The 24,926-nt window shown below is 40.9% G+C and overlaps 1 protein-coding gene across 1 annotated transcript in view; it reads right to left on the bottom strand.

Moving 5' to 3' along the window:
- Window positions 1-24,586, bottom strand: part of IPO8 (importin 8) — a 55,249-nt gene extending 30,663 nt beyond the window's left edge. The window contains exons 1-9 of the mRNA XM_067536258.1: window positions 24,382-24,586; window positions 19,226-19,307; window positions 16,853-17,009; window positions 14,443-14,601; window positions 11,642-11,798; window positions 5,832-5,921; window positions 4,426-4,520; window positions 2,237-2,321; window positions 3-137 (exon numbers count right to left, since the gene is read on the bottom strand). Of these exons, the coding sequence (XP_067392359.1) occupies window positions 3-137; window positions 2,237-2,321; window positions 4,426-4,520; window positions 5,832-5,921; window positions 11,642-11,798; window positions 14,443-14,601; window positions 16,853-17,009; window positions 19,226-19,307; window positions 24,382-24,465 (1,044 nt within the window). The 5' untranslated portion in view covers window positions 24,466-24,586. The remainder of the gene's footprint in view (window positions 1-2; window positions 138-2,236; window positions 2,322-4,425; window positions 4,521-5,831; window positions 5,922-11,641; window positions 11,799-14,442; window positions 14,602-16,852; window positions 17,010-19,225; window positions 19,308-24,381) is intronic.
- Window positions 24,587-24,926: the final 340 nt, after the last annotated feature.

Below are 24,926 nucleotides of genomic sequence, written 5' to 3'. Positions count from 1 at the left end.
ACCTGTATGTGTGGCTTCATCTGCTTCCAAGTTACAGAATGACTGACCCCTTGATTCAGATAGTTTAAGATTTGCTGAAGGACACGAGGAGCAACATATTCTTTTTGCCTGTACTGGTCTAAGATTTTTAAGAGAACCTAAGGGAATAGTAAATTTATTTATTTATTTTTAATGAAGCGTGAAGACTTCAGCATACAAAGCAACCCTTCTATAGTGAAGACATTTCGACAGGTCAATTTCAAGTAGAAGCTCATGTATCAATCACTTCTATAATGCCTTTATCCAAACATCAGTAATAATTTAAACATTGAAGTTATGAGCCTACAAACCTTTACACATGTGCTTAACTTTACTACTAGGAATACTCCCACAACAGAATTACTAACAGTAGTAAGAGTCAACACATGCATAAATGTTTGCAGGATTGGGGCTTAAATAAGCCTCGGCACTCAGTGGAATAAGTTGTATCATCATTTCTACAGGTGGGGAAAAGTAAGGCACAGAAATTAAGGGCTATATGTTCAAACTTAGGTACCTAAAGGTAGGACCTAAATTTATAAACAAGATTTAGGTGCCTAAAATGAATTTTAGGTGCCAAATATTGGGGAATCCAAATTTAAAAACTGAACTCTAAGTGACTTTACTAAAGTTGCAACAATTTTATGGCAAAGCTGGGAAGAGGGGCAGGAGTCTTAACAGCTGCCTGCTACAACCATAAGATCACAATCATTCTCTTTGATTAGAGCAGCAATCCACTGCAACAACTGGGACCTTTCATTCTACAGTATTCCTCTATAAATAGGAGGCTCACTATACACAGAAACAAGAAAATATTTACAATAGGTCACTAATTTGGACTAGTCACAGGAGACCTGTTATGAGTTAACAAATGTGGAGAACTGGCAAGTAGGTGAATCACAAAATATTATCTGGTCATTTATTTTCAAAAGGACAGTTTTGTTTCATAATAATTCTTCATAGAAGGCTAGTAAATGCACTGTAGCATATTTCCTGAATGTATACCTTCCTCTGGGGCTCCCTGGGAGCTAGGTCTTATCTTTGTCTTCTCTACTATGTGCTCTTTGGGGCAGGGATTGTCTGTATCTCTTACAGCTAACACACTGTCAGCACTTAACAAGCAATAAATAGATAATGAATACTTAGCAATCTGATTTCACTACAGCACTCAATACATTTGAGAAGCGTGGTGAATCGAACTTAAAAGCTAGAAACAGAAGAGACCTATGCAGATCAACTAGTCCATTTGCCTTAGAAGGTAAATTGTTCCCTAAGGTACTTTTCCTAGTCTTTTATTGAGTCTAAGTTTTAAGTATTTAAAGTGATAGGACACTTTCTCTTTCAGTTTCATCCATTATTTCTAATTGTGCCACTTGTACCTCTGAAATAATTTATCTTCTTTGATGTTTAGCCCTTTCAAATTTACATAGAATTATCATGCCCTCTCGCTAGCCAAGATTACGCATATTTCATCTCAACCTTTTTTGTGCAGAGAAAGGCAATTATGTTTCACAGAGATTTGACTATTTGGTTTCCTTCTGATTTAGACTAAATCTTTTGAAGTTCTCTATGAAAGGAAAGGCAGTCCTGGCTCCCGAGGCAGTCTGCCTGGCAAGTAGCACTGAAGATGCAGACCCCTAGAAGGTCAGGTTGCTGAGGAGCTGTGAGCTGAAGCTCCCAGGCTGTGAACTCCCTGTACTTTTGCCTGGAGGGCTGAAGGTGAGCTGGAAGCATGGAAGCCTCCAATCTAGCTATGTCTTTCTGGTATGACACATCCAGAACAGAATCTCGGTATTCCAGGGTTAGTTGCAGCAGAACCACATAGGAAGCGTGACCTGGAAACAAGACCTTCTTTGCTGTGATGTCTCTATGTAACCAGCCCCAAATAACATCAGTCTTTTTACTGGCATCTCCTGCCTATCACCTTTGGTTTGGTTTTTTTTTTGGTTTTTTTTGGTGCAACATTGCCAATTTTCTGATTTCTCTCTCCTTTTGGATCACTGCAATTTGGATTATTTTTCCCAAGATGGAAATATCATTACTAACAGAAGTTCCAAGCCATTTCTCATTGATTATGATGTGTATTTGACCAGTTCTTTGTTGTTTCTTTAAAAGGTCTGAATGGATTCCTATGTCTTATATGAAGACGCTACAGGACGATAACATGGTTGTTCCACAGAAGTTATCCTAAGTGAGAAACAAGAAACATCATCTTTACCTGTTGGATTCCCACAGCATAGGTTTTTAAGAAGAACTCTGAAAATTCAAAATATTCTTTTGTTACATTTCCAGGACTTCCATACCTTGAAACAAAAAGAGGAAACAGGTATTTACACTTTTGAAGCCAAGTTTTCTGTTTACCAGGAGAACATGGTCCTTGATTAAGCTTGCAAACATACAAAAGCCATCAAAGCCAAACTTCTCTTTCACCAGACATATATGCACCAAGTACTCTCTTTCCACAAACATCATTCTAGGTCATTATATTCCACATTATGATCCATGTCCCCTTTTTTTCTTACCTATGTACAAAGCACAATGTTGTAGCCAATAACTAAAGTTGCGTTTTTGTCAGGGGACATATGAATTCCATGGTGTTTCTTTTTTTTTAAATATCAGTGCTTTGATATTTCAGAATTTAAGTGTGGGCAGGTGGATACAGTGGTGAAAAGTTGAATGAATTTTGCTGGTAGCATTGAGAACTAGCAAGTAAAACCTGACTGTACTGGAGCCTAGGAGAGCAGGAATTCAAATTAAAAATACCGGTTTGTCACATGATGACAGATCCTCATTTAGGATTGTACTAATAGGCAGTAAAACAGCAGTTTTAATCAGTTACATGGTTTTTAACAGTTTTATTGGAAAAGCATATTTTGCTTAAAACAATGCAACCTATGAGTTTTTTAAATTAAAAAAAACTTATAAATTTGTGAATTTTGCCTTTTGCCATATTCAGAGCATGACTTTGACTTACTGTAACAAACTATTAGTTGTATTCATGAAAGATTCTGATGGCAAAGCACTGGCTCACACCACCTCTTTGGGCACCCCCCTCAAAGCAATCTCAGCCCCGGCCAACCCAAGGTTCCTCAAAAATGTCACCACACCCTTAACTAAATAGGGTAACAATAGTGTTATGCTTACAGAGTGTCAGATGAAATAATCTAATGGAAATAGAAGTTTAAAATAATAGCATGCAGATCAAAATGTCTGTTCATTTCTCAAGGAGGAGAAACAAGAGCCATCACATTTTTAAAATATATTCTATTTTAAATGTTTAGTTGATGTGAAAAGTTTCTAAGTGCTCTAATATTCATGATTTTAACTAACCCTGATAAAAGAAAGATGGTGGACAGGGATAGGAAAGGTTAGGCTTCCACAAAGAACCCTAACTCTTGAGTTTCTAGTTTCAAAACGTCTTTCAGGATTTTATGGAACTACCTTAATTTTGGTAAACATTAATCACCACGTTACCCAGAGCAGATGTCTTAATAGTTTAAAAAAAAAAAAAAATCAGTTTTGAACATCCTACTTCCTTGGAACTAAAAGTTCAAATCCCAGCAGGGTCGGCTTAGAGCTTTATCTTTCCAAATCAAAATTGAGGGCCAGGTAAATTATTGTCAATCAGTTTTTTGGATAAAACCTTAAATTAGAGGTATTGTCTGATCTACTGGACAAAGATGCTATGGCATATTTTTCCCCTGGAGTCCTTGGCCAGAGATTTTCCTGTCTTTCCTTGTGTTGCGTGAAAAATTGTATGCAATAGTCTGTAAAATGTTCGAGAATCTTCAGGATTAAAGATGCTAATATCCATGTAAATATATATCTAGGAATCTCTTTTTTCAAGTCTAAGTCATCCTAAAAATGTCACTAATTATTAAAAAAATCTGCAAGTTATATGCTGAATGTGAAGAAAAACTTCTGAAAAATAAAACCTTGGTCATCATTCCACCAGGCAAAAGACAAGGCAAAAAAATTGTTCTTAAAAGTTCCTAGGAAGAGTCAAACAAGAACTAGAAATAAATCATTTACGTTTCTACAGTGGTTTTCATCTAAGCAGTTCACAAACAATTAAGATTGCAATGCTCCGGTGAGGTAAGTATTAAGCTCAGTTTCAAAGATGGGCATACTGAGAAACAGAGACATTCCATTATTTGTCCGAGGTGGTCACATAATCATATGAATGACAGTCAAGATCAGAATCCAGAAATCTGGATTCCCTGTCTCCTGCTTTTACCACTAGTATATTCTCTCTCAGAATACCTGCACATACATACATCATAAATGTACAGTGCCTGTGCAGTATGAATATAGGATATATATTCTTCATAACAATATCCACAAGAGAGAAACCGAAGTAAAAATTAACATTTTTATGACACATCAGTTTTTACATCACTGTATTACCGTTCAAAAAGACGAGCTACGATATGCAATGCCCACTTCTTACATTTCCACCACACCAGCTCTGGCCTATCATCTTCATCAATCTGTAACGTCTCCTACAAATAAATAAATAAAATCAGCCAAAGTATACAAAAATTAAATTTAAAGACTGAATGGATTAATAAAAATTCACATCCATGCAGTAAAGTTTCGATTTTATTAATAGTGATTGTGTTAGCTACAGGAATAATATATCAGATTTTTTTTGTAGGATGCCATTGTTAAATGTACTATTATGTTGAAAATGAAAAAGTTGCATTTACTGTATTTATGTTTGAACTCTCACATTATATAGAATATAAGATAATTACATGTACATATATTCATACAAAAGATATTAAGAGAATAAGATTGTGGATGGAAGCAATCAGAAGTTAGGAAATGCCAAAGTTAAGGTTGTACAAGCACCCCTAACGGTGCATCCATATGTGTATGCATTGAAATACAATCTAATTCCAGAATTACCTATCACTGCTTGGCTCAGGTTACTCAGTTATGTATATAGGTATATTGACAAAATGGCCACACACTAAACTATTGCTTCTATTCAGTCTCTTGGCAGGTTTCCAGCCTCAATCTCACAGAGCTATGATTCTGCTTCCAAGACATGAGAGCCCAAACCCTTTGTGGGAATGTGTTTCCTCAGGATGTCCCTAATGTGAGTGTCTCAAATTTCTTAACCATTCCTGATTCCTTGCTCGTATTTGCCTTATTTCATACCTGTTTCAGGGTTTCTTGGTGTTATTTTCCCCTCGGGCGTTCTTTGTGTTACTTAATCTCCAGGAATGAGAATTTTGTGCAGAAGGTATTTTTACAGAAGGCAGGATTACATACCTAACAATTCTGCTTCTCTGAACTTATTTTAGATAGCTTATTTTTACTCACCCATCTTCTTTCAGAATTTGAGAGTCTAAATTATATGGGTTCATCCTGTTGGCATTGTTTTTAAACCCGCCCTCCGTTCCTTTGGAGTTATTTGTCTTTTATGAGGAAAAAGGATGGAGTGGAGGAATAGATACAGGTTGTGTGTGTTTACTATATGTTCATGGAGAGGACATTACATGTCTATATGTTTGTGGTGAGCTTCTGCTTCCTGTTTCTGAAACAAAAGGGTTAAAATGTTTGGGAGTCTCTGAAGTACCCGAAGTTGGAGTATATATTGTACAGCTAGCTCAAACAGTCAAAAATCTTAAGCACTACACAAGTTGCCTGTATGACTTGTATCAGAGATACCAGCCCTAAGAGTGAGACTCCTGGCGAGATGGCATCTTTAGAGATTAATTCAATAATCTCTCTACGTGGACCATCTCCATTCTCCCACCCTAAAGAAATCAATGTCAGTCTCCCTCTAGTAAAGTAAACCTTACAGCAGGCACATTTCTATCGACGATAGTACGGAAAATCTCCATCCATTGAGTCATGGTCTGGTTATTCACCAGTTGAAGTGGCAACGCATACTGAAACAGGGAAGAAGAAAACATAAAGATGAATTAAGTTAATTTTCTTCAAAGGAACATAAGGCATTTCTACATTATTTAAACTTCTCTAGGAAACCGTAGCTTGTCTTTAAACAAATTTATTTATTGTGGTGCAAACTTGCAAATTTACACCTCCAATGCTGACTGAAAAAAATGTAAGGGAAAACATATCAAGCCAATAAAATAAACTAATTAAAAGATAAGTGGTTAATCAAGCTAAAATACTATTGATTCTAAAGTAGCAGTGAACGGAGTGAGAAATGTAAGATAAGCTGCCTACCAATTAACATGCAGTATTTTCAATACATGGAGGAAACCTGGTTTTCTCTCTCTGTTTTATGAGCTGGAAGATGCAGTCAAGTGCCTCAAACAATATCTGAGACTGGCACATAAATGAGAGCAACTTGCAAGCTATTTATGGCTCCATCCAGACAAAACTATGGGTGATGGTATGCTGGAGAAAGCAACTGGAGGAAGTGGCAGGGATCATGTCTCTTAACTGACATTTCCAAGATAAGTGTGTTGTTTTGCTGCAATCAGCTGAGGCACTCAAGTTAGATCCTCCTTCGTAGATAAGCAAGGGTTGAGGACAAGACATTCTCTGTGAGAGCCTCTTGACTATGGGTTTGGCCAGATGAACTGTTTATGCTCAGCAATTTGGGGTGAAAAAAAAAAATCTACCTCTCACTAGCCTGCTGCACAATAACGGCTACATGGAGCCTGCTGCCATGCAGTAAAAATTCTCTAGTGCACTTTGAGCATTAAGCCTTTTCAGCCAAGTGGCTAGCCAAAAATTTGGGATATAGTAGGTTGTTCCAGTTAGCAGGAGAATTTGGTGATAGCCTGGTATTTCCTCTTTGATGCAGTTTTGTTTATTTACAAAGAATGTACGAAGTCCTGTGTTTCTGAATGCAAAAGGAATCAAATAGCAGGAAACAGCCTCTTTTGCTCAGAGCACCTACACCCCTGACCCAAAAACCTCTCTCTCTCACTCACGCACACACAGACCCCCCACCTCTCCTACCCAAAACAATACTCAGCAAAATCCAAAAATCTTGGGCAGGCTCTATTAGGCTTTGTTTTAGACATGGCCCCTTAACTGTCTCTCAACTATCTTAAGTGAAGGGCGTGCGCACACATCAATTTCAATGAGATTTTAACTGAACCCATAGCCAGGTTTCACCAAGCTTATAACATATTTCCACGTCAGCACCACCCATTGTCCTGATGAGGCCTAAAATGATGACATCCAATAACCCATCACAAACAGAAAAGCACATTACGAAAACTAATGGTTAATAACCTGTTCCGTAACTGTAGTTCTTCGAGAAGAGTTACACATGTCCATTCCTCTCTTAGTGTCTGTGAACCCAAAGCATGGCCACTGGAAACTTTCCCGCAGCAGTATCCATCTGGGTGGTTCGAGTGCCCTCTGCTGTGCATGACATTTCATGCAGATATAAAAGCGCAGATTACTCCTGCCCCCTTCAGTTGCTTCTTGACAGAATTCTGATACTGAGTGGTAGGACGACGGGTCATGGAATGGATATGTGCAACGCATCTCAAAAGAACAAGAGTTATGGAACAGATTAGTAACCGTTCTTTCTTTGCCAAGGGATTGGACATGTGCATTCCACCATGAAAGAGGAGGTGGGATCACAGTTTATCTTAATAAGTACTGGAGGACAACCCATCCAACTCTAGCATTGTCTCGAGTCCTGATTAATGGCATAATGGGAAACAAACGCGCACCGAGAGCCAGGTTGCTGCTCTACAAATGTCCAGAATCAGAACATTCACCAGAAAAGCTGTCAAGGTCAAATGAGCTGTGATCCTATTTGGTGGTGTGATATTAGCCAGATCATAGCACGTTGTTACATGAGGCTATCCGAGAAGAAGTTCTTTGAGTAGGGATTGATTTTTCATTTTGTCCACTATCTCCATGAACAGTTGAGAGGATAGATCTATCAAGGTAGAACACCAGTGTTCTTCTGAGGTGTAGGGTGTGCAAATGTTCCTCTTCCCTGTTCAAATGTGGCTTTTGGCAGAACAGTAGTAAGTAAACTGGCTGGTTGACAAGGAGCATGGACACCACCTTTGGGACAAACCTCAGAGATGATGAAGGTAAACCCTGCCCTTAAAGAAGATTGTATAGGGAGCCCCAGACATTAGCACACACAGCCCTCCTACTCTTCTAGCAGAGGTGATGGCGATCAAAAATGCCACCTTCATTGATAGATTTAGTAGACAACAAGTAGCCAAAGGCTCAAACAGAGGACCCATAAGCCTTGATAACATTAAGTTCAGGTCCCATGGGGAATAGGATGATGCACCTGAGGATACAGCTTGTCCAGGCCTTTGAGAAACCTCACTGACATATTAGGAAAAAAAGACTGATTATCCATCTTAGGTTGGAACACAGAAATAGGTCAATCAAGGTGCACCTAGCAGCTAACAGCCAACCATCTGTGTTTCAAGTACAATAGGTATTCTAGAATGTGCTGGATTGTGGAACAGGAAGGTGAAATCCCGAAATGGTATGACCAATGGAAAAACACCTCCACTTAGAAAATTAAGTAGACATAGTAGATTGCTTTCAACTGTTTAGCAAGGCATTCTATACCTTTTCCAAACAAGACTCTTCTTTATCCTCTAACCATGGCATCCATAGAGTTAAATGAAGAGCTTGTAGGTTCAGGTGGAGCAGTCTACCATCATCTTGGGGAAATTAGGTCAAAGTCCAATGGAAATCCGAGGATTCATTGACAGATCCAGGAGAGCAGAGAACCAGCGTTGGCAGGCCCACACTGGAGTTAAGAGAATGACTCTGACCTGGTCCCATCTGATTTTCAGCAACACTGTGTGAATAAGCAGTATTGGCAGGAAACCATAGAGTAGCCTGCTTGACCAGGGAAGCAAAAACATGTCCATCAGGGAACCTTGGCTGTCACTTTGCAGGGAACAGAATTGCTGACATTTTCTTAGTTCTTGTGGTGAACTGGTCCACTTGGGGAGATCCCCAGCATTGGAAGATGTGTCTGGCCACATCCCGGTGAAGAAACCACTTGTGGTGACTCAAATGATCTGCTGAGGTGCTCTGCAAGATCATTCTACACCTGTGGAAGGTAAAATGCTTTGAGGTCTCCCAAGTTGGCAATGCAGAACTCCCAAAGTCAAGCTGTCTCTTGGCAGAGTAAAAAAGAATGGGCTCCTTCCCTGTCTACTGAGGTAAAACATTGCCACTGTGTTGTCTGTGAGAACTGGTAGGCCCTTCCCCTTGACTTGTGGAACTAAAACCTGAGATGTCCCAACAGGTCCTGTTGGTTGGCAATTCTAAGCTGCAACAACCCCCTCCCCTCCCCCAGTCAAACAGGGTTTTCTACCACACCAATCCAGTTTCTTTGCATCTTTGAATTCGGTGATGGCAGCTTGAGGACCCTGGCATTCCATCATTAGTGGCTGCAACCACTAGCAACCCTGAAGGAGGATGGGAGTCAAATCCCTAGGAGGGCACATAATATTTGCACTCTGCATGCTTTGATGCAGGAGGCAATGATGATGGGGGTCTGTAACAGGGACTTTTTAGGCTCCAAAATATCCTCATTGATTGGCAGAGCCACTCAACATGGACCTGCTATAGACAAATATCATTGAGGGGCTTCCTGAACTCCTTGACCTGAATGTCCAGGTCCAAAGCCACCATCTTTAGTAACTTCTCATATGCCTTATACTCTTCAGGAGGTGATGATGTTGTCCCAGAGGAAGCCACCTCATTCAGAGAGGACGAGGATGAAGTCAACTCAGGATACAGCTGAACTTCTTCTGCAGGTTGTTCTGTAGGCACTTCAGGAGTCTTTTCTGGCTGTTTGGTATCGGGCCCAATATCGGACACAGGAAAAGGTTCAACTCAGTGCCACAATTCACATCGTCTGGATGAAGACAACGAATAGGAAGGGTATGGGGATGACCTGAAGGCTGGAGAAGACCCCCAGAGGTTCCAAAAAGACAGCTGATAGGGGGCTGGGCCCCAAGGGCCTCCTGGACACATTCCCACTGCAAGTCCTGAGGCAGGATCCCAAAGGAACCATGGGTGGTGGTAGCGTTTAGGGGTGAGAAGGCAAGACATATGATCCAGCTTCAGAATCCAAAGAGGAGAACTCTCCTTCTGCCAACCATGGAAGGGCCGATCCTGTCTGCACCAGAGAACAGTGCAGAGATCCCAACTACTGAAGAGATGCCATCATTGCCAGCTTCCCCACCAACCGTACCAGGAGGTAGGCTGATTTGTAAGCAAAAGAGAGGTGCAGTACCGAATGACACACCACAAGAGTCAGTTTCAGGCTATCTGATGTCACGGGAGAGCTATTTCCTGTATCACTGGAGACACAACGATACCAACAGACTTAGGTCTCTTACTGCAGCAAACCCCTCTGGCATAGCCAACACCAAGAGCATCTCTGACCGCTGCGATGCCACTGAAGTCAAGGGGAGCCGTTACTGCCACATACTTGGAGGAGGAGTACTTTCAACTGGAATTCACTCTGCTTGACTTCTTTACCCCCTGCTTAGCTGGCTTGGAGGGTGGAGATCTTCCTCAACTTGATGCCTCTTTGGAAGGCTTATGCCTCTTCCTGGGCACCAGAGAGAGAGACCATTGCCAGGACTTGGACAGTCTCAAAGGCATGCTTCTGAAGCTGCAGCACTCGGTATCAATTCAGACTGGGATAGCTGAGGGTGATTTGAGGGTGATCTTAGTGCCTCTTGCACTAGCAGGAACTTCATCCTAGCTTCCCTGTTCTCCTTTGTCCTGAGCTTGAAATCCACAAAAAATTGGCACCAGTCCTTTAAGTGAGTCTTGCCCAGGCACTGAAGACAAGAGTCATGCAGATCGCTGAAGAGTATGGATTTTGTGCAGAAAGCACAGACCTTGAAGCCTTGTGACAGGGACATACTCCCGAACCGGCCACAGCACCCCAAATGGGAAACAGCAACACATTTATTTTAAACTACTGAAAACTTCTAAAACTATTTACAGCTACACAAAGGCTGACAGATGTTGCCAAATCAATAGAAAACAGCTCCAACGACTATCATGGGTGCTAAGAAGGAAATGAGGGAGGGTGGCTCTAACACCCTCTGCCCTTTATAACTGCATGATGTCGTGCAACAGCAGAGAGTGCTCGAGCTGCCTGGACAGATACCTCTAAGGGGAAAATTTTCTGAAGGCTGTATGCTGGGCACACAGACACCAAGAGTGGAATGGACATGTGCAACACACATCTGGACGAAAAACTTAGTGCGTGGCAGCAGGGTCCACATAGCCAGTTAGCATGTGGCAGGCTAGTGAGAGGCAGATTTACACTCCAGTTTGCTATTCACTAACTATTTGTCTAGACAAGCCCTGTGACTTGCTCCTTCCCCTTTATCCACAATGGCTTGAATCAATTAACCTTTAGGGCACGTTGTAAAGACTGTATGTGCTAAAGCTTTTGGGGAGCTCTGAGCATGGTGGAATAGCATTTTAGGTAAGTGCAATGCATTTTATTGTTCTGAATTGCTAGCTGGTTAATTATCTACATGTATAGACTCAGCAGTACTTTAGCTAGCTGGCTTTTGAAAAGGGGGATGTGTATGTATAAGTGGGTTATTGTCCCCAGCAATCTACAATTTCAGATCACTCTCTGTGCAGAGAAGCCTACCTGCACAAGTGCATAGAAGATTTTTAAGATCTGTTTCTGAAGCAGTACAGAGTAATGGGAGTTATCAGGAAGAAGCTGGATCATCTGCTGCTGAATCCGCGGCAAGAATATTTGCATTGCTGCTATGAGAGGATCTCGCTCTTCTGCTTTCTTGTACCTGCAGAAGAGGATAAACATAGATATCAAGGGTCTGAGTGTTCCAATTCTAATGCCTATTTCCTCCCCAAATTCCAATTATTCTACCTTTAAAAAAAAAAAAAAAAACAACCCTGACATTTATGAGCGCAGTGTTTATTCATTTCTCCCCTCCTCCAGCCTCATCTGACAGCCCACACAGTGCATGCAAACCCTTCTACCAGCAGATGGAAAAATGTCAACGTTATAGCTAAGTAAACATTAATGCCACTACTGGGAGGACTAATCTTACTTAGATGGTAAGCTCCTTGGGATACGGAACACCTTTATGATAGCTGTTTGTACAGCAACTAGCACAATGGAGTCCTGCCTTTTGACTAGGGTTCCTGGTTGCTACAATAATACAAATAATATTTTTCTTGCGACTAGATTGTAAGCTTACTGGAACAGAAACTATGACTTTTTATATGATCCTGTAGTGCCAAGCTCACTGCTGGTGCTCAATAAATAAGTGAATAGCTTTCAACAAGGAGCGAAAGCGCCTTTGGTTGGCTAGGCTTTTGGGTTCTTTTTTAAAATTTATATTTATATTTTATATTTATAAATGTAAATAACTGGTCAAAGAATTTTATAAAGAGTGAAACTAATTTTCAGTGACGCCACATGCCTGTGGCTCCAGATGATTTCAGAGGGAGTAGCGAGTGTTTGGCATTTCAGGACCAGGGTACATAGAGAGTTGGATAACAACACAACACACCAAGCAGATGATATATTCACGATCCAGCTTTTTCCTTGGAAGAGCAGCTAAAAATAAGTTTATCCTGTTATCCAGTGAATTATAGCTGTTTTTCCAAATGTCTACAAAGGCACTACAATAACTAAGGCCCATCAGATGGGTGTACCCCTTCTCGAAGAATAAGTATGATGTGGTTCTTCAGCCTCCAATGCAGACTTCCACATTTTGGCAGTGGCCAAGAATTAATCACTCTCTCAGTTCTAGGCAGGGGCCTGAAAACACTGTAAAAAGGCATCAACTCCAGAGAAATTTTAAGTGTCACGGTACATCTGTGCAAATTGCTATCTGTGTGGCTTACACAGCCAGGGCCCTGAATAGTTACAAAGGTTGGATGTCAAGGAAAACGGAGTATTCTTTCTCCTCCCAGGTAGTTTCAGTTTTAGACTTAACTTTACACTTCACCACTTTCTAAGTCCTCATGGATTCCATACTGAGCAAGGCTATTACTGCTCACTAAGACTTGTGGCTGACAGATCAGTTGAGCAATCTTACAATCCAAAGCTATTTTGCCTACCCACCCGCAAGTTCTCCTATTTTACACAACCCAGCTCTTTTAGAAACAAGAAAGGACAGGCCAACTTAGACAAACATGGCTCCACTGCAAGAGACTCCTCTACATGAAAGAGCATGGGTTGATCATAAACATCCCTACATAAGAAATGGGGACAAAAGATTTTAAGACTTTATCTTGGCATAGGCCCACATGGTGACAGATTGTTAGGCACTGGATGTTATGTGTATTGATATTACTCCCAGATTCTCTTTTCATACTTCCTCTTCCTCCCCCCATCCAGCACTTCCATGAGCTCAGTCTAAGGGAAGGCAAGTTGTACAAATGAATGAGTTATCCAGCTTAAAAAAAGAAAAAAGAAATGTTTCAGGTCCTGCCTTATGAAACAGGTTCAAAATGTATTTACTGTACTTTGCAATCCAATGTCAGGTAAGTTCTGGCTGGCCCCAAATATCCCTGGCATTTCATGTTAATATACAGATTGTGGTAGTGACTCAGTTTCCTTCTCTCACCACCACACTATTGTGTAACAATTAGTTACCTGGCTATAATTTTTGACCCAAGTAGACTGCATTCAATGACACAACAGAGAGTTGAAAGAATCCCTCTCCCCTGCTCTTCATATATTGCTTGTCTGATTAGACCGTACACGCTTTGGAATAGAGACGATGTTTTCCTGTGTTTGGATATGTTGTGGGCCCTACCATGATTTCTGTGTGTGATGCATAAAGTATTTTGGGATCCTCAGAACAAAGTTGTTACATACCTTTAATATAATTATTCACAAATAGTTCTACTCATGTAAAATATCCAAGGAAGAACCTCAAGAAAAAAAGCTGGATTGAAAAAAAAATCACTAAGGATTTAACTACACTGCAAAGAAAAACCCATAGTAACAAGGCTCAGAGCCTGGGTCAACTGACTGGGGCTCAGGGGGCTAAAAATAGCAGTGCAGATATAGTTCAGGCTTGAGCCTGAGCTATGAAACCTTTTGCGTCCCCACTGGGATTCAGAGCCTGAGTGGGAAAAATCTACATGGCTACTTTAGCCCTGCAGCCCAAGCCAATTGACCCAGGCTCTGAGACTCAGCATCGTGGGTTTTTCTTTTCAGCATTGACATACCCTAAAATTCTGATTGCTGCTGTATTTTCTGCTCTCAATTTGCTGTCAATATAGATATGATAAATAGTTCTCATTTACATGCAAGAAAGAAAGCATCTGGCAATCAGAAATTCCCATCCTTCACCTGAATTCCCTACAGAATCGTCAACTCTTTCAGGCTCTTACATTCCAAGTAAAGAAATCAGCTGAGATAACAACACTGAACATTTTCTATTCTACTGATGGAAATCCACTTACTCATAAGTTTTCACCAGCTGATACAAACATAGCAAGCTGCCAAGCCAGCTCCCACTGTTCTGAGACTGCAAGTAATAGCCTATCTTGTCTACTACTGCTGTCCAATGGCCAGGAAAGTCATGCTTAATGATAGCACGGAGGCACATTGTCAACTGGGCCCTAAAAGAGGAGGAAAAAGCAATATGTTATAAGAAGTTAAATATGTTAACAGAGAACAGTTTATATTGAAGGCCTGTTACTGAACTCTCATTATTTAATAAATACAATGTACTGGGTTATACATACTTTGAGAACACTGGAAGAGTTTGGGAGAGAGGGTCAGGAGATAAGAAAGGAAGAACAAAAAAATGTTCGAAGTTAGTGTTAACGGAACTCACTGTTTATTCAACTCCAGGCTTTTTAGCTGCTTTTTCTCCCATCCTCCTCACTCTCCACATCTACCAAAGTGTTACATATACACAATTTGTTTATGAAACCTACTAGCACTACCCCTTGAAAATTAATCTGTAGGTTTTGTGTTGTTTAAGTATTCATGAAGTTAAAAGCAGCAACAAAAATGTAAGCTTGCAAATTTTTATAACATGAAACTGTCTTGTGTGTGATCCAGCCTGAAGTTTCCTCCCCAAATTATGATTTCCCTATGATTTCCCATCTAACAAACAATGCGCTTGGCTCTGCCAAGGATTGAAAAAAGTCTGCAAAAATATTTTCTCTTTTCCTACTTTTCTATTATGTTTCCTCTCTGCAGTTCTCCATACAGTCAGTCAATGGAGGGATGTCAACCTTATTCAATAAAGGTCTCTCAATCATTTTAGCCTTGCTTCAATTTCCCCCTCCCTCTCATCCCTTTGCAGTTCGTGCTTCACATTGCCATCTTTCTGTATCTGCAGCCTCCCACCATTGCTCTGGCAAGCAGAAGGTGACAACCTCCACAGCACTGCTCTAGTTATAATAAAGTTTGTTTGGCCTTGGTTCTTTTTACCCTTCTAGCAAATCACCAAATTTCTACTCGCCACTGACAGAACATCTCTACTTTATGCAAGTTAAAAGCATTTCCCTAGGAGATTGCTTCCTATAAGGTTTTAAACAACCAGTTTTCAGACATGATTATTTTGGTCAACATTAAAATATTTGAACATTTCACCCGTTAAAAGGGGCCTGAACTTTTTTGTGCTTTTCAGATAAACTTAGTTGTAACAGTGGTTCTGGAATGATGGCATGGGAAACTGTAGGCCTCTATTTAGCCATTAAAAACAGTAACAGTAAAGGCTAGACTGTGCTACAACCTTGGTCTGGAGAGATCACCACTTTCAATAGATATTCTAATCACCAGCACCAGAGATCTCAAGTTGGCAAAGTTATAATGCATGTGGCTTTCTGAATACTAATGCAACATCACAGAAACACAAGGGGGTCACAGCCCCAGAAAAAGTTATTTTGAAAGATTAAGTTGGGTTTCTGATGGCGGCAGTCTTTTAGTGAAGCTGCTGCTTCCCCATCAAAACAGGCTCTGACTCCACCCCACACAACTCCAGATCTGGGTGGTGTAATGGTGGAGACCCTTCCCTGCTGGCACAATGGAGGGGAGGCCAGACCATATTTGAGTGGCATTGTTACTCAGCACATGGGCTCCTGCTCCCAATCCCCAGCTCCATTCAGTGAGATTTCAGATGTAAGTATGAGTGAAACAGACACGGTTCAAATGTGAGAGTCTCAAAGTTCACACATGAGACTCGAAGTGTCTGTAACACTATTCAGTCACTGAGGCCATTCAATCCCTTAGCTTCCTTGTTGGTAGTCTCACCAGAAAAGTATCTATTGGCATTTGTGAAGGAAGGGGATTTGTTTTTGTTTATTTAAACAAAGATACCTGTCCACTCGAAACCTGATGCATACTATCAAACTCATTTTACTTAGGCCACTGAACAGTCATAGCTGGTAGCAACCCTATGAATTAGACCACTGTCCTCAAAAGTAGAGCAACGTATCCTAGCTTTCCTACGGTCTGTAAAACGTTGGTACTGAAAACATTAATGGAAATAAGTTCTTCCAACATGTATAAAAGTAATGAAAGCAGCTGAGTAAAGGACTTTGCAGAAAAATATATTTTCAGGCTATGATGTAAATCATATTTATCTGGAGTTGAAGTTCAGTGGCTGCCTGAGATAATTACCAGGACAGCCCCAGGCATCAATCTGCTCTGATTTAGTAAAATAAACAAAGTGACTAAACCAAGTTTCAGGAATTGCTTTAAAATTTCTACGCTTTGTAGTAACTCTCTCATTGCAAACGGAAGACACTTGCAAGTTAAAAACAGTCCAATCTAATGAGAGAGAAATAAAGGGAGTTGTGGGTGCTGAGCACCTCTGAAAATCAGGCCCTTAGTTGACATATGCACAGTATAATGTACCTCACTAAGTCAGGAGACCGAATAATTCCTTCCACAATGTTATCACGAATCTGCTGGCGATCGTTTTCATGAATGTTGAATGGAAATACTGCTTCTCCTGGTGGTGGTTCCCGATCCGGCCAGTACTGTGTCACCATGTTCTTCAGGTAAATGGCAGCTAAGTTATAGAAAAAATCCTAACATAGCAGCATGGAAAGGATTGCTTAAATTCAGCTCTGTAGCAAAGTCCCCACCATTCAATGTGGATTATAACTGAAGATGGTAAAAAGTGATGCTGAACAACAAGAGGGCAGAAGGCTGAGAACTACTGAATGTCTGTCCTTTAGCAAATATCAGAGAGACAAGGTGAGTGAGGTAATATCTTTTTTGGACCAACTTTCTCTGGTGAGAGAGAGCAGCTTTCAAGCTACACAGAGCTCTTCTTCATGTCTGGGAAAGGTACTAAGAGTATCACAACTAAGTAATACAAGATCAAAACAGATGGTTTAGCATAAGTTGTTGATGATGAGAGAGCTTAGTCGACTATGGTATATGGGAAAGCTTAGTCGATACACCCAAACTTTTCATCACTAGAAACAGCAGGGTCAAATACTTGGTCCTAAACACAATATAGGAGTATTTCAACCAGCCCTTACTGGACAGTATTCTTTATTACAACCAGCTTTGAAAAACTGTTTCAACAATTTACCAGTCTAGGCACAAAACCTACTTATCTGTCATTTGCCATAATTATCATGAATGGAAATTACAACATTTTACTCAACTTTAAAACAATCTACTCACTCTCAGTAAGTAGAGTTTTGCAGGGCTGACTTAAAATAAACCATAACTGTATGCATGGTCAGTACTTTCTACTAGGTGGAAATGCCAAGTATCAAACTGGCAGACAGCGTACCTTTTATTCCAGCAAAAAGGTCCATTGTAACTTTCCCAAGCCTTATCTCATCATTAAAATTATCTGTGATTCTATAGCGATGTTCCCTATCACCTCACATGAAAGGTCATTAAAAAGTAGTACCTAGTAATCCTTAACAGAAAATATCACTTACTTCTAAAGAATGCTTGTAACAATTCTCTCAGAAACACTAAAACTATGACATAACATTAGCAGAAAGTTAATAAACCTTTAGAATGTTAATCTTCTCACACTTTTCCTTTTAGCTAATTCCTGATTAGGATTTTAAAGCATGAATCAGACATGTTCGAGTAGAATATTTTTCTCAATTTTGACAGATTAAAGAGTATTATCCAAATGCTGTAGTTTATGTGCAAAACATGTTCAAGGGTCAAGTGGACTTCAAGAAATTAAAAAACTTGCTTTTCAAACAGATCAGAGTATAGAGACAAAAACAGGACAAAAACAACCAATATAATAGCTTAACACATCGAGGTCACACCAGGACATCTCCTTTCTACATGGATTGTGATTTTGTATAAATTCTTGCTCTCGTAGCAACTGTAGCATTTTAGCATTCTATTGATTTAGCAATTTGTTATAAATGTATTGCCTTTCCATTTATCACCTTCCATTCCCCACCAAAAAAAATACTAAAATATGATCCACACATGAATTTGTTTTGTTCTCACAAATTAGAGTCTATTTTACTAAAATGGATCCTGAATTAAGTGTCTCCCTTTACCCTAGCCTGGTCCTAACAATGCTATTCACCGTTGGATTATCTAGAATATACAGACCAGAAAGATGAACAGCATACGTCAGCATGCCCCAATGCACTCTGGGGATTAACTGGTCTTTTTAACTGAATTTGTGAAGAAAAAAACCCACCACCCTTCACTTTCTATGGGAAATGCTCTTTCATATGATAAAAAGAGAGCTGTGAATGAAAAACCTTATCAAGCTCTTCTTGCTATACATCTGTAACTTATTGTCTAAGTGAACTTTCTTGAGATCTGTTTTTGCGGAAGGGCCTGTAAGTATCTAGCATTGACTCCGTCTACGTTAACAAGGACTTCCATTTCTCGAAGGTAAGGATTCAAAACAGCGATGGACCCATTCAGGTAAGATCCCCCTGTCCTTCAAATACCCTCTTCATGGGGGCTCCACCTCTTAGCAAAAAATCTGAGCTCCTCATGCCCTCCCATATATCCAGTTTTTGCCCAGAAAGGTAGGGCAATCAAACTAACATAGAAAAGTAAGGGGGAGGGTTTGGCTTTCAAGTATGTCATAGCCAGATTTCACCGCCACATAGGAAAGTGAATCATCTAGTTATTAAGGCTCCTTCACTGACCTATTTTAATTCAAAGGCCAAACCCGAATCAATTTTAAATGACATGACAATAGCTCACTACTTTCTTTTAATATCTTATTGGCTTTTTACAACAGAAAGAAAATGAAACAAGAATTTAACTCACCTGCTTGACGTACTGGAAATTCAACTTGATCCGAAACTATGATTTGTAGTAGACTGGGAGCAAAATTTATGATCTTGTATGACTGAAATTTATACAAAACAACCCATAATTAAAATAATGTTTTGGTTTAAAAAAAAAAAAAAAAAACAATTAAAATATTGCATTGCCAAATTTGTAAGAAAATTATGACGGCTATTTTATTGAGAGAGTTACAATACGGTTCTGAGACTTTCCCCATGAAGTTTAAATGGAAGTTCACTTCTGTCAAAATCACCCAATCCAGCACCTTAAATAATTATTTATAAAAATTAAGTAAATATAGGCAAGTGGGTGGTGTTAGTGATGTGTCAAAGGCTCTTTTTTGGACATTATGGGATATTAAATACTTAGATAAATCTGACTACTACTAATAGGAACCTCTGCAGAAATGTCTGAATTATTTAAACTTACCCTAAAAAAGTCAAATGCATATTAATTTGCTTCATACATAGCATTTCTTGAAAAATACTTCATAGTTTAACAGAAATGCTACCACATTCCATTTTAAATCAGTAAATCGTTTAAATTACATTAACATATATTTGACAAATGCTTTTGTTATATGCAGTATAACTGTTGGACTAAATTTATAACAACAAGAGAAAAGTTAAAATCCGGAAAACCTAGTGTAGGAACAATATATAATTAAAATTAAGTGCAGACAGATTACATTTCACATTTTTGTGTATTTTCTGGGAACTGTTCAGACACTGCATTATCAGCACATCTGAAGAACTTCTAAATGGAAACACTGCTAAGTGAACTTCTCAGCAAAGCATGTCAGATTAAAAAATGTGAAAATCTGATAGCATTATACTGCCACCATTCAATCGGGGTCTTCCTGTGTGAGGAATAGGGGACTCTGCATGGTTCAGTGACTTTTCAGTCTCATAAACATTTCTAGTTCTTAGTCAGTTATGATCTCTTCCCTCTCAGCTCCAGACATTTGATATTTAAAAGACAACTCTTTCCCAGGGTTTGCATGATGGCAGCTCTCTTTCTTTCACCTTCTCTGAAGGTCTTTACCAATACTCTCCAGCCAGCTTATATTTGGCAACTCTATGGCTTTCCTACCTGAAAGGTAAGAACTTTAACTAAAAATGAAACAACTATACTACATCATTTCTTGGACTGTACCTCATTCCACTGCTCAGAAATACACAGTAAGGTCTCTTTCTTGTGGTCCGAAGCCTTGATCTATCATTTCCATAAGATAAACTTGCCTATCTGACATGATGCCATAGCAGTAACAGCCAGAAACACAACAAATATGCAAGAGGTTCTGGAGACTGATATGGACTCAAAGAATCAAGATCATTGGTCTCTGATATGCTCCATTATGCCCAAACTGGCATCACTTTTGCCAACTCTGAGCAGAAAGATCAGTTTATTTGTTTTTCACCACGTTTTTCAGCAAACCAGGTGAGGATTTTCATCTTGACACTATCCTGAGAGGGCTGGTTTACAGTAAGGCTCAGAAGAGCCCTCAAACACAGAAAATTTCAGAGAAAGGATTTCTTTTTGAGAATATGGGACAGGAGCATCAAAACAGAGATTTATATAAAGAAAAGCTAGTTGCATCATGAATGACTCACTAGCTAAGTTCGAAAACAAATATAATTTGTGTTACATGTGATCCGCTGGGCTGGATTCAAAGAGATAATGGAGAGAAATCATTAGCTCTCTGTTCAGCCGCACAATTCTTCATCAGTTAAAGTTGAATCAAGACTCCTACTGTAGGTTCAATTCATAGTTCTGTTACTGCAACACATTTTCCAAATCACTTAATTTTCTGGTCCTCAGTTTATTCATCTGTAAAATGGTCTGATTCTAACCTGCTTTGTGCAGGGAGGCTTAATTAATGTTTGTAAAGTAATTTGAGATCTCAAAAGTGGATGTGCCAAGACAAAAAGTATTCTCTTCATCAGTTCTCCACAGATGTAAAAATTCAGCAAGCCTCTGTAGAAACACTGTAATCTATTTACAAGTTAACACCCATTTATCTGTTAAAGTTCTGAAAAATAAATGTGTGCAAGTCAAGTAGTTGTTGTGAGATTGTAATGTATTGGGTCCCAAAACTCCATCCTTCTATCTCTAGATCTAGGGCCTGGAATCTCTGGGAAGGCAGCATATTCTGCCCTTGAAGTCAGGAGTGCCATGCATCAATCTCCACAAACCACTGCTGGCTAATTGAAGGAAGGTTGGTGATAAGACGCAAGAGAAATGCCTCAGGATCTCTTCACCAGAAAAAGGCTTTTGGGAGGCAGAAGAGGAAGAAGAGATTCTAGAGAGGATTAACAGAATGTTCTTAAATGAAAAAACCCTGTTTAAAACAGTGTGTGAACTATTAGTTTTATTTACTTTTCTTTTTAATCAAATAATTACACACATAAAAAGGTTGCTGGTTTCATTAAAAGTGCCTTCGGCCTGGTCAACAAACAGTTTTTGTACCAGTAAAACTATTTCAACTAAGGGTGTGATTTTTTTACTGAAATAGTCATACCAGTACTACCTCTAGTGTGGACCCAGCAATACTGGAATAGCTCGGATGGATAGGAGTGATAATCTGCATCTAAGGGCTTGTCTACACTGGCACTTATGTCGGCAAAATGTATGCTGCTCAGGGGTGTGAAAAAAACACGCCGAGGAGCGACATAAATTTTGCCGGCATAAGCGCTAGTGTAAACAGCACTATGTCGGCGGGAGAGCTCGCCTGCCAACGTAGTTACTGCCCCTTGTTTAGATGTCTTTATTATGTCTGTGGGAGAAACTCTCTCCTACTGACATAACGCAGCTACACTAATGCTTATGCTGGAAAAACTTATGTCGCTCAGTGGGGTGTTTTTTTCACACCCCTGAGCGACAAAAGTTTTGCTGGCATAAGCAGCTGTGTAGACAAACCCAGAACTTGTGTTGTGCTACTGGGTGACGCCCCCAACAGATTAGCCTCAGCACTGTCCAGCCGGACTGAGGGCCAACGAAGGGGCCCTCAGCTACATAACTGCTCAGGGAGAAGGGGCTACACCCAGAAATAATCAGGACATGTGGAGACATGCCTGTGAACACGGAACTCCAAGTGCTTTTCCACTTATATGTGCAGTGGGCTTGTGTTTGAAACAAACCACATGGCAGAAACTATAAAAGGCTGCTGCACCATCTCTCATCTCATCTCCATCTTGTTGTCTTCATTCCTGCTTCCTGCCTCTGGATCAACTCATCTACAACTGAAGCTGTGAAAAAAGGACTGAGACCCATCCAGGTACTAGACGTACACCAAAGGAACCGTACAAGCCTGCAAATGCCACAATTCTGCTAAGAACTTGATATATATGGACTTTAAAATCATTTGGATGTATCTGATTGCTTTGATCATTTAACATCTTATTTGTTTCTTTCCTTTTATAATAAACCTTTAGTTTTAGATACTAAAGGATTGACTGGCAATGTGATATTTTGGGTAAGATCCAAACCAATATTGATCTGGTAATGTGGCTGACCACTTTGGGATCAGAACATTTTGGTAAAGTGGAGTTTTTTAAATAACTTTTCTCTTTACTGGACTTAGTTGCTGATTGGGAGCCAGAGACTGAAATGCAATAAAGGGGGCTGTGTATTTCTTTTTGGGGGCTTCTTGATAACCAGTATGGGGAATCAGGAGCATTGTTTGTGACTGGCTGGTGAATCTAACTTCAGTGTCAGCCACCAGTTTTGGGAGAATCTGCTCTCCTTTTAGCAGCCTGCCCTGACCTTAGCATTTTCAGATGAGCTACCTGAGGCATGTACGGGTCACATGGTATAAGCAACTTTATACCAATATAACTGTCCACACTAAGAGTTGTGCTGCTTTAACTATATATAATAATCCAATATGAGGTGGTAAAACTTTTGTGTTTAGACAAGCCCTTAGTCACCAAAAGAGGTGTATTCTCGGTATTGTAATTGCTGGCATATGATATAAATCAACATCTGGATTCTGAGATATGAAGATCTGTAATTCCAGGTCATTGGACAGCCATATATTGTCATAGGGTTTACTAAAGTTTGACAGACAAACTTTGAAGCCTTGCTCCAGACGTTAACACTGAAATGTTTCAGAATTCTAAGGGCCAAAATGAATGTCTGATGATTATCTCCACTTTTCATTCTTCAGGTAACACTTTTGTTCCATTCATTCCGGGATTAGTGTCAAAGCCAATGCTGTTTGCATTAGCATGTCACAACAAGATAACCTGATACATGTCAGTTAAATCCATAATGCTCACTCACTGGAGGAACAGGAGACATCCAAAAATATTACAAATTTCTTTTAATTCTAGGAATCACTTTTTAACCCCCCCCCCCCCCCATCTTGTCATCTGTCTTTAAAAAAATTCATGCTTTAAAAATATTGTTAAGTACCCCTGCAATCTTGAAACTGAACCAGAGTCCTGAATGCATTACTAGTAACATGCAGTGATCACATCTTTCACCTGATGACCCTAACAACCTTCAAAACTTTCTTTAAGCTTCCTAACACTCATGTGCAACAAGTCAATGGCAGAGTCAGGAACAGGATCCAGGAATCCAGGCAATCATTCATTTGCTCCAACCCGGCCAAACAGACAGCAAGCGGTGTGTGACTGTAGCTGTGGTCCCATGGGATGTTTTTCAAAGAAGCATGAAACCTGCCCTGATGCGTTTGTTTTTCTGCTTTTTAAATAAACACGGACTTTGGAAAAGAAGGTGGCCACATTTTAATATTACCGCCCCCCCCCCGCATTTCAAATGCCCATCACACACACACACACACACACACACCCCACGCGCTCTGGCTGGGCTGTGGTTGGGGGGGGGGGGGAGAGAAGAACCCCCCCCACACACCCCGCAGACGAGGAGCCACCACCGGCGGGCAGCGCGAGGGGAGGGAAGACGAGTCGGGCCGGGCCGGGCAGCCTGGGGGCGCGCAGGTCAGAACGGAGACTGCCCCCCCGCTCCGCTCCGCCGGGAATCTCCCTCGCGCCCTTGGGCTCTGGCCCGGGCGCCCCCGTCTCGGCGAGTGAGAGGGACCAGGCGCCGGCGGTAGGGCCTGGCGCTCGGTCTCGGTGCCGGCCCCGGGCGCCGCCCCCCCTCCCCCTCACCTGATTGAGCTCGTTCTCGGCCGCGATGCGCAGCTTGGGGTCGATGGTGCCCTTGAGGGCCTGGATGATTCTGTTGGGATCCATGTTCCCCCCGCCAGGAGGCAGCGCGTCGCCGCCCCGCAGTCACCAGCGCGCGCCGCGGCCATTCACACACCGGCCCGACCGGTGCTGCTGCTGCTGCGCGCCACTGCGCGCGACGACCAGCCAGCTACTAGGCGTCGGACAACGGGAGCTGCTGCTTTACGGCTCCTTGCTGCCGGCGGCGGCGGGAGAGGACTGGAGGCCACCATACTGTTGTACGGAAAGGGACAGTAGTGCAGTGGCATGGCGGAGCTGCTTTACGGCGGCTGCCCACAGCACCCACGCCGCGGCCCGATGGGGGCGGCCATGCTGTGGTACGGAAACTTGTCTTCTTGGCGGCCCTCCCCGCACAGCTGGCCCTGTCATTGCTGCTTGGAGCCGGGAGTGACAGATGCCCCTCCTCGCTACCCAGCTGGAGTTTTTCTTTAGCGGATGGAGGGATGGAGATATGCACCTCCCCCAGG

The sequence above is a fragment of the Emydura macquarii genome, unplaced genomic scaffold (genome assembly GCF_026122565.2).
Source record: "Emydura macquarii macquarii isolate MOO-44397 ecotype Brisbane River unplaced genomic scaffold, CSIRO-AGI_Emac_v2 contig_3530, whole genome shotgun sequence".
Taxonomy (NCBI): domain Eukaryota; kingdom Metazoa; phylum Chordata; order Testudines; family Chelidae; genus Emydura; species Emydura macquarii.
The sequence above is the reverse complement of the archived record's forward strand: the minus strand, read 5'-3'. Positions and strand labels throughout refer to the sequence as shown.